Here is a 10577-nt window from a genome sequence, read left to right as displayed (position 1 = left end):
GGGATTGTAGTTTCCGTGGTCTGGACAACAACATAGTATGGATTTTCATGTCATGGATGTCATTCTTGTTAAACATTTATTTATTTTAAAATTATTATTTCTGTTATATTTACTACATCTAAATTTACTACTACTTTTTTTTGTAATATGTATAATTTTTTTTTTACGTGTGTGTGTGTGTCCGTCTGTGCGTGTGTGCGTGTGTGTGTGTGTGTGTGATTTAAAAAAATGGCAATAAAGTGTGTTGAAAATTAAATTAAATATTTTTTCCCCCAGTAACGAAAATTGTAAAAACGAATATTATATCTATTATTTAATTATTTGGGTAAAGCCATAATATAATCTTAATAAGTCGTTTATGCAAGTTAATTACAGATATGTGATGTCACTCAGATGAAGAGTAGATTGGCCGATCATTTTTCCAAAACCAGTTTATTTAGGTTTGTTGGAAAATGTAAACTACAGATCCCATAATGTATTTATGACGCAAGCTGTCCATATGTTTGCCCTCTTGAACAGTCCCACACGTTTGTTAATTTTGCAATATCAGGTATCTTAAAGTATATGTAATACACATAAATAATATTATTTAACTACGGTGTAGGTGATTATGTTTTTTTAAAATAACTTCTTGGGCCTTTTTCCCTTTTTTTATTTTCAGGCAAAAACAAAGCCACCTATAATCACGAGGTCCGACAAGGAAGCGTCTGCTGCTGTCCCGAGGATCTTGTTATTGCTTACAAAGCCGATTATTCTCACTATTTACAGACAACATCAAAAGCAACAAATTGCTTTTCTTTTATTATCTTCTCATTGACTTCGAGAACTACCGTTTCTTTGCTTTAGGCTTCGATATAATCGCTCCAATATGTCTTCTGAGGAGATGGAAAATCTGCATGAGATGTACAAATCTCTATATAATGAAGTGAAGTTGATGCCTGACCGAGCGCAGAGGTGCCAGGGAGGTAAATAAACTCTTTATATCTATAACTCAACCATGACAGCAGGATTTGACGTTTCAGATGTTTATATTGGACTCACAGAGAGTATTCAGACAGTGCATAGAAGAGTGTAGACAGAAACACGGTTTTGATATTTTTTTTAAGTATCAATTTTTTCTTTTCAAACTTGTCACTCAAAATTATTATTATTAGTATGCCGTCTTAAAAGGCTACAGATTCAACATTATGAACCAATGTCAGTCTCAGTGTCATCTGCATTGTGCTATTATGGTATTAGTGATATGCAGTAAATACTAAGACATTAATGAGACTAATTTACTCTCTCATTTTATTTTTTTTTGTCCAGAGGAAAGGAAGAGGATTGTCAGGGACTTTGATGAGCGTGTTTCAGAGGCTGAAGAAATGGTAAGTTAGTTGTCAGTCTGGATTGACACTACTAGTTGAAAGTTTGGACACAATCTTAAAATTATGATTATTAGGCTTAGAAAAGTCAAGTGAAAATTTCTATAGTAATTTGTAAACTTCTGAAATCCTATATAAATAATTGGCTAGTAGTTGTTATTTGACAGTGCAAGCGCTCTCTCTCTCTCTGTATACAGGTCCTTCTCAAAAAATTAGCATATTGTGATAAAGTTCATTATTTTCTGTAATGTACTGATAAACATTAGACTTTCATATATTTTAGATTCATTACAACACAACTGAAGTAGTTCAAGCCTTTTATTGTTTTAATATTGATGATTTTGGCATACAGCTCATGAAAACCCAAAATTCCTATCTCAAAAAATTAGCATATTTCATCCGACCAATAAAAGAATGGCCATTATGTTCATTTATGCACTCAATACTTGGTCGGGAATCCTTTTGCAGAAATGACCTTTTGCAGAAATCACAGTGCCAAAATGACTGGTTTTGGCACTGTGAGCAGGTGCCAGGTCGTGCTGAAAAATGAAATCTTCATCTCCATAAAGCTTTTCAGCAGATGGAAGCATGAAGTGCTCCAAAATCTCCTGATAGCTAGCTGCATTGACCCTGCCCTTGATAAAACACAGTGGACCAACACCAGCATCACTGACTGTGGGTACTTGACACTGGACTTCAGGCATTTTGGCATTTCCCTCTCCCCAGTCTTCCTCCAGACTCTGGCACCTTGATTTCTGAATGACATGCAAAATTTGCTTTCATCCGAAAAAAGTACTTTGGACCACTGAGCAACAGTCCAGTGCTGCTTCTCTGTAGCCCAGGTCAGGCGCTCCTGCCGCCGTTTCTGGTTCAAAAGTGGCTTGACCTGGGGAATGCGGCACCTGTAGCCCATTTCCTGCACACGCCTGTACACGGTGGCTCTGGATGTTTCTACTCCAGACTCAGTCCACTGCTTCCGCAGGTCCCCCAAGGTCTGGAATCGGTCCTTCTCCACAATCTTCCTCAGGGTCCGGTCACCTCGTCTCGTTGTGCTGCGTTTTCTGCCACACTTTTTCCTTCCCACAGACTTCCCACTGAGGTGCCTTGATACAGCACTCTGGGAACAGCCTATTCGTTCAGAAATTTCTTTCTGTGTCTTACCCTCTTGCTTGAGGGTGTCAATGATGGCCTTCTGGACAGCAGTCAGGTCGGCAGTCTTACCCATGATTGCGGTTTTGAGTAATGAACCAGGCTGGGAGTTTTTAAAAGCCTCAGGAATCTTTTGCAGGTGTTTAGAGTTAATTAGTTGATTCGGATGATTAGGTTAATAGCTCGTTTAGAGAACCTTTTCATGATATGCTAATTTTTTGAGATAGGAATTTTGGGTTTTCATGAGCTGTATGCCAAAATCATCAATATTAAAACAATAAAAGGCTTGAACTACTTCAGTTGTGTTGTAATGAATCTAAAATATATGAAAGTCTAATGTTTATCAGTACATTACAGAAAATAATGAACTTTATCACAATATGCTAATTTTTTGAGAAGGACCTGTATATACACACATGTGGTCAGAATTGTTGGCAACCTTGGTAAATGTGATCAAAGAAGGCTGTGGAAATAAATGCCATTGTTAATCCTTATAATCTTTTATTTTAAAAAATCTAAGCTTTCATTGGAGACTAAAAATTTAAAATGGGGCAAAAATCATTATGAAATAAATGTTTTTTTCCTCAAATACACGTTGGACACAATTACTGGTACCCCTAGAAATTCTTATGAGTAAAATATCGCTGAAGTATATCCCATGCTTATTCACAATTTTGAGCACTCCAGGGTGATTATGAACATGAAATTATCCAGCCATGGCTTCCTGTTTCACAGAAATATAAATATGAGGGGAAACAAAGCTCAAATTCCCTGATTCTCTGATGTGCAGCAAAAGATAATTGAGCTTCACAAATTAGTGAAGTGGCTTTAAGAAAAGAGCTAGAGCAGCAAAAATGCCCATTTCCACCATCAGGGCAATAATTAAGAATATCCAAATAACATAAAATGTCATGTATCTGCCCGGAAGAGGACATGTCTATATCATCCTAATGCATTGAGTGACTCTTCAAAGATCACAGCTGGAGAATTGGCGAAAATAGTTGAGTCTCGGGGTCAGAAAACCTTTAAACAAATTGTCAAACAGCTCCTACACCACCACATGTTGTTTGGGAGAGCTTCAAGAAAAAAATCAAGAAAAGAAACAATTCTGGTGCCAACAATTCTGACCACGTGTGTATATATATTAAATGACATTTGATTTGCCAGCTGTCATTAGCTTTAAGCAATAGTTAACAATGGGAAACTTTCATGATATTCTGTCATTAAAATATTTTGGCATTGACGCAGTACTGTTGTATTAAAAAAATATACTTTTAACCTTGATGACATTTGCATTACATTTGCAGATGCTTTCATCCAGTGCGACAATCAAATGAGGAAACATAATAAGCAATTGATCACAAAGCCAACTGTATTCATAGTAGTTTAACATGCCAAGTTTATTAGAAATATAGATGAGGAAACAAAATTGTGATGGTCTCAGCAGATTGGGTTTAGGTTGACAGCTCATTCAACCAGAGAGGAGCAGAGAAGGTGAAGGTTTTGAATGATTTGCATTCAGTTTGTGTTTCATTTGAATTATAGACTATTGTACTATTGCATTTTAGACACCAGGTGGCAGTAGTGCATCAGGCAACCAGTGAGTCTGCCTTGTTAGGACATACAAACCAGTCAGCGTTAAGTATTTTGAATCAATCACATTGTCTGTACAAGCTACTATTGTTGCATTGTACTGCTGTTATATTGTATATGACATTACTGTTGTAAAAATGTAAGTACATCCAACTCTACAAAACGATTACACAGGACATTAGCTCATTCTTTCTTGCACTATTCTGTTAAAAAAGCTGGGGTCAGTGAGGTTTTTAAAAAATAATTCAATGCTTTTATACAGCAAGGATACAGTCAAGACATTTATAATGTTATAAAGAATTTATATTTATTTTTGTATTTTTTATTAATTAATGCTGACTTGGGTGAACATAAGACTTCTTTCAAAAACATAAAAAAGCTTTTTGACCCCAGACTTCTGAACAATAGTGTTTGTAAATGCACAGTAATATGAGAACCGACTGACCGCCTCTTGTGTTTATCAGTGTATATGCGATGTCTCTCCCAGCTTCAGGGCATGGAACAGGAGCTGTTTGGTGCTCCATCATCCTTCAGAACCCCCATGTCAACAAAGATTCGACTGTACCGGCGAGATCTGGCCAAACTGCAGAGAGAAATACGCCTCGCAGCAACACCAGGGTTTTCTAGTCAGATTGGAGATGACAGACAAGGGATTTATGCCACTCAGAATGACCAGAGTGTGAGTTGAGTTTAACCAGACCTTCACTAAAAGAAGGAGTAGTCTGTCTATCTATCTATCTATCTATCTATCTATCTATCTATCTATCTATCTATCTATCTATCTATCTATCTAGTCGATAATGAAAATTCTGTCATGAATTGCACACACTTGGGTACATTTTAAAAGGTTATGGTTAGAAGGTGACGCTATTCTGCTTTCTCTGGAACACAAAATGTTTTGTGGTGGAAGAAGGGTCATACATTGAGGCTAAGCAAATGATGACATATTTATGTTTTGGTTGTACTGACCCTTTAAAGACAGCAGAGAACAAATTTATGTAATGAGGAACTGAACTTCTTTCTTAAAGCAGCTGTTGTGTTTGATTTCAAGCTAAATTTACGCTTTTTTGGTCATGACTTGCTCCACTGCACAATGATGATTTCTAGAAATTGTCAGCACCTTTCAAGTTGGATCTAGTTCTCATCCAGCTAGAACTGGCTACAAACCAACTCCCCGTTTGTACCACCACAAATGGGTATTCCTACAGGAAGTACGTAGATGTGTTGACCTCTTTAGGTCTCCATGCTCCCTGTGTGTTTTTTAATGACACACCTTAAAGTTGCTTGCATTCCACAAGTTATGTGATTCACAGTAACAGCCTGCTCACCTCAGGCTACATGTAATGCTGTTATGAAACCAGTTGTGAGTGATTCTGAGTCATAAATATGCATTCAAAATAACTGTCAATCTATTTATTATTAAATTCAATTAAAGTTTGTTTATATAGCGCTTTTCACAATATATACACTACCAGCCAAAAGTCTGTGAACAGTAAGATTTTTAATGTTTTTTAAAGAAGTCCCTTTTGCTCACCAAGCCTGCATTTATTTGATCCAAAGTACAGCAAAAACAGTACAATTTTGAAAAAATTTTAATATTTAAAATAACTGTTTATAACTGTCATGTGACACTGAACACTGGAGTAATGATGCTGAAAATTTAGCTTTGATCACAGGAATAAATTACATTTTCAAATATATTCAAATAGAAAGCAGTTATGATGGCAGTTTAACCCTCATGTACTGTTCAAAAACAGGTGACTTCCTGTATGGTCCGAGTCAAATTGACCCGTATTGGATTCAATGCACATTTTTTTAATGATAATATCTTGGTCTAAACCTAAAGTAATCTTGACAAATTATGTATAATTTGAAAGGTTCTGTACTCTAGTTTTCATATTTGTTGACTGTTTTTCAAAGAAATGACAGAGCAATAGATACATAGCGATAGATTCTTCATTTGTGATGTCAAACACACTTTTATTCTATACGTATGTTTTTATGTGTTTTAGAGAGAGAATTCAAATCAAATATTAAAGTTACTGCCCAAACTATTTCTGAATAGGATGTCTACTTCATAAATATTTTTAAAATTATGGAAATATATAGTTTAGAATACTCAAACAATAAATGGAAATCAAGATTTCCTGTATATCACCTAGTGGAAAGGTTTGGTACTGCATCCACAAAATCGATGGTTTTCTTTATGTACATTTCACAACACATCGGTGTGTTGAAACTTGTATGCATGTTCATGACCCTAAACGAGAAAAAGTAACAAAACTTCAAGAAAAACAACGTAGGTTTATTAGTATTTCAGATAGATTGAAAAAAGAAATGATAGCTCGAGTTGTGTGTGTTGATCAAATGTTAGTGTCAGTGTTATGTAATTCTAAAAAAATAAAACTGGTTACCTAGGATCTAAAACAGATCCACCCGGATTGCCATAAACACACAAAACACCACTCTACAAACAAAGATGCCTGTTGCACTGGAATGGAGTTTTTTTTTCTCTCTCTGTTGCATACGCACAAGGTTGCCTTGAGCAAGGTCATGCATTATGTCCCAAGAGTCCTGTTTCTAAACTCTTTGAAACTGAGGAAGTGAAGGTCATCAGAAAGACCTGAAAAGAAGAGCATAAGAGAAGGTTTTGTGTGTGTGTGTGTGTGTTTGAGCACTTGATTCAATAGCAGTTAAAAGACCAATAGTCAGCCACAGTTACTGCTCACTTTTTCATCAGTCTGAAGTTCGGTATTTTTCAGATTCATTTTTTTATGTCGTCTTTCTTCTGTAAGACATTCTAGACGAGACAAGTTTTGAACCACACCAGTCAGCACTGAGATAAATGTCAGCATTGCATAATTTGAATCCAAGCCAAAAAAAAGTATTTGAAAATCAAACAGTACAAAGACTCATCCCGTGATCCAGTGTGAATAAAGTAAATGGAACAAGAACAAGGATACATTATATAACTATTATATTATATTACGTATTATATAATGTTCTTAATTACACTAATATATAAGTCTATTATAATTTATCATTTCTATCTAGGTCTATTTTAATACCTTTACTTACAATGCTTAAAAACTATTGGAATAACCATTATAAGACTATTAGTCTAAAGTCAAGGTTGATGCCTGCCTTGACTGCAATATTTAGAATTCCCAAAGTTTGGACTTGGTTTTCTTCTAGTCAGTTAGATGTACTAGCGTTCTCTTCATTATTATCTAAATAGAAGATCTTATTTCTAGGAAAGTCTACCAAACCTCCAGGTGTTTGTCAACGGCTTGTAGGTACTATGTATGTTCTGAAGCTGGAAAAGATAAGATGTTCCTGGTAGTGCAGCTCTGTTTCTTTCCATTATAAATGCCAATGCTTCATAACATATTTTCTCTCCCTTGCCCGCCGACTAAATTTTTTTGACTGCTATGACTATGAATGTCACTTTCCATTCAATAAAAAATTTGAACAAAAAACTGAAAATTGTGCTCTGTTGAAGTAATGTCTGTATTTTATGTCTGTAATTATGAGTGAATATGGTTTACACTGGTTTTTATAACTGAGTATGCTGCAGGTCTTAGTTAAACAGCGACTCATTTTTGAATTTTTGTTTGTTTTTACAGACTCATCTGCAGTCTCAGCGTGCTTTGCTTATCCAGGGGACAGAGTCTCTAAATAATGCGTCAAAGAGTATTGAGCGAAGTCAACGGATTGCGGCAGAGACAGACCAGATTGGCACAGACATCATCGAGGAGCTCGGAGAACAGAGAGAACAACTGGACCGCACCAGAGACAGAGTAAAAGAGAGATATCTAGACCAGCGCCCATTGTTATTGTTGTTGAACAAGCAGATAATAAACTGCACAAGCAAAATGTCTACAATAAATTCACTTCTTCTCTTTCTCTGCTCTTACCCTCCCTTCTCTTACTCCATCATCAGTTGGTTCACACTGGCGAGAACCTGAGCCGCAGCAGGAAAATCCTGCGCGCAATGTCCAGACGGTGAGACTTACACTATTACGAAACATTTTACATCACTAGAATTGTTTCCAAATCTCTTTCTGAGAATATACTGTGTCAAACATCTCTCTTTCCTGACATTACAGACTGGTGACAAACAAACTGCTACTATCGGTCATTATCATCATGGAGCTGGCCATCTTGGCAGGGGTGGTTTACTTGAAGTTCTTTCGCAAGTAGGCAATGAGACACACAAGACTGTATAAGACATCACCTTTCCCTCTTCTTATTTCTGATGACCACGGGTGTCTGGCCCAATGACAGTGTGCTGGATGCTTTTGTGACTGTGAGTGTCACATGGACGTGTATGGGTGGTTATTTTAAGCGCTAAACTGTATTAGCGCAAGTACTGCTCTCAAGGTGAAAAGAAGATGGTTACCGTGTCACATTCAGACTGCTGGAGGATAAGGACCTGTACAAAGATAGCGTGATGGGTTCACCCCATTTTTAGCTGTCTTGAACAAGGTGCCATATCTAGTGGATGTATGGATGGACAGTGTAAACAGAAGGATACAGCGAAAGGAGTGACAAATAATATATATACAACCTGTCTGCATTTTTTACACACCTCAATCATTTTAAAGTGATGGATCCCTCAAAAATGATAATTCTGTCGTCATATACTCACACTAATGCCTTTCCAAACCTTTCATTGTTCATACAAGTGAAAGTCAGTGGGGTCCAAAACAGCACTGGACCCTGCTGACTTTCATTGTATGAACAAAAATTAATTCTTCAAAATGTCTTCTTTTCTCACAGGCTGGGAATGATATGAGGGTGAGTAAATGTGTAAATCATGACAGATTTTTCATTTCTGAGTGAACTGTCCCTTTAAATAATACTGAACTTTTAACAAAATGAATTAAATTATGTAATAGACTTTTCTGTGACAAGTGTTAAATTAAAGGAACAGAGTTTCGCTCTAGAAAATGGGTGTGTTTTCCTTTAGCTTTTCCTCCAATTAGTCAAAACAAAGCTGAGTGTATTCCAGGTCATGAGAATGACAGCTATAAACATGCACGTCACTTGCTTCACAAGCCCTGGTTGGAGGAGAAAGGGGTGTGTTTAGCCTTTCAGATACAGCGGGTAGAGATTACTGTAAACATGACTGAGAATAAAGTGACACCAACACCTGCTATAGTGGAAATACCAGTGTCCAGGACTATCAGGTCACCTTGACATACTGACTTTTTGCCAGCATGTCTTGTCATGTTAGGGCAAAACAGCAGAGGTGTCAGTAGAGAGCAGTCATACACAGTTGTGTGTTTGTGATTGATCTGAGGTGTGGCCGGTCATTCACCTGCTATACATTGTTTATAATCCCCATCACATTCTCCTGACGTTATGCAGAATTTGGACTGAAAGCCCACTCTGCAGTGACTGAACCTTTCTTCAGCAGAAAGAATCAAAAGGCTAGACTAACCTTGGCTGAGGGGCATGCTGTGTGGACGGAGGAGAACTGGTCCAAAGGTCACTTCAGTGATGAAAACAGGTTTAATTTATTTGGGTCAGATTGGAAACATTATGTGCGGTGTCAAACTGGGGAAAGACTGAACCCAAAGTGTGTAAAGAAGTCAGTGAAAGGTGGATGAGGTAGTGTCATGGTTTGGGAGATGTTTTTTGCAGCAGGATTTGAGCAGAGAGAATGCAAATGTTTATCAGAACCCCCTGTGGCAACATGCAGTTCCTTCCCTGTGTTCATGACCCAATCAGCCTGAAATTCTCATGCAGGTCATTGCCCCGTCACACAGCAAAACGGGTAAAGCAGTTCTTTGAAGCTGAAAACATTGAAATAATGAAATGGGCAGCCCAGAGTCCTGATCTAAACCCAACTGAAAATCTCTGGAAAATCCTTGGTGACAAAGTTATGGCTAAGAAACCCACTACAGTCACCGAGCTCTGGCAGAGATTAGAAGAGTGAACCGAGATCACACCAGCAGAGTGTGAGAAACTAGCGATGTACTGCGGCCACAGATGTGCTGAAGTCATTCAATGCAAGGGCCTCTACACTTCCTAATTTTTGACTGCTGTAATCTTCAGAAGGTTTAGTTGTCTTTCTTCATGCTAGTGGTTACTGTTCTCAGAGGTGTAGCGGTTTTTTTAAATGCCTTGGCTATTTTGTAAAACACTGTTCTACTAGCATGGTATAGCCACAACTAAAATTCCTTCAAATTTTGAACTATGAAGATTACATTATTTCTAAGTCTTCATAAATGGTTCTCTAATTTTGATCTACACTGTACATAAAGCAGCTGGTGGACAAGCCACATACTGACTGCTAATTTGATATTGTTCATCAGATGTCTGTGAAACGTGTTCCATTTTTGTGAGATATAGAATTTTTTATTTTCATATAAATATTAGATTGTTTGTCAAGTGGATATGTTTGTTCTGATCTGGATTATAATTAAATATTATATATAATATTTTCATTTGATGTGGTCATCA

At 37.0% G+C, this 10577-nt stretch overlaps 1 protein-coding gene across 2 annotated transcripts; it reads left to right on the top strand.

Moving 5' to 3' along the window:
- The first annotated feature begins 675 nt into the window (after positions 1-675).
- Positions 676-10550, top strand: LOC306884528 (vesicle transport through interaction with t-SNAREs homolog 1B-like). 2 transcript variants are annotated; one of them, XM_079440461.1, is made up of 6 exons: positions 676-965; positions 1309-1367; positions 4594-4785; positions 7733-7906; positions 8050-8111; positions 8216-10550. In XM_079440461.1, the coding sequence occupies exons 1-6, from the start codon at positions 869-871 to the stop codon at positions 8307-8309; spliced, it is 678 nt and encodes a 225-aa protein (XP_079296587.1). In that variant the 5' UTR covers positions 676-868; the 3' UTR covers positions 8310-10550. The 2 variants fall into 2 exon arrangements, with proteins under 2 accessions (XP_079296587.1, XP_079296586.1); XM_079440460.1 differs by having other exon boundaries at positions 7733-8111; positions 8216-9055.
- The last annotated feature ends 27 nt before the right edge of the window (positions 10551-10577 follow it).

The sequence above is a fragment of the Barbus barbus genome, assembly GCF_936440315.1.
Source record: "Barbus barbus genome assembly, chromosome: 18".
NCBI lineage: Eukaryota > Metazoa > Chordata > Actinopteri > Cypriniformes > Cyprinidae > Barbus > Barbus barbus.
This window is presented reverse-complemented; position numbering and strand designations above follow the sequence as displayed.

Coding starts and splice junctions, on each gene's coding strand:
- LOC306884528 (XM_079440460.1), top strand. CDS start 869: ATGTCTTCTGAGGAGATGGAAAATCTGCATGAGATGTACAAATCTCTA. Junction 1,368..4,593: donor TTTCAGAGGCTGAAGAAATG/GTAAGTTAGTTG, acceptor TGTCTCTCCCAG/CTTCAGGGCATGGAACAGGA. Junction 4,786..7,732: donor CCACTCAGAATGACCAGAGT/GTGAGTTGAGTT, acceptor TTGTTTTTACAG/ACTCATCTGCAGTCTCAGCG.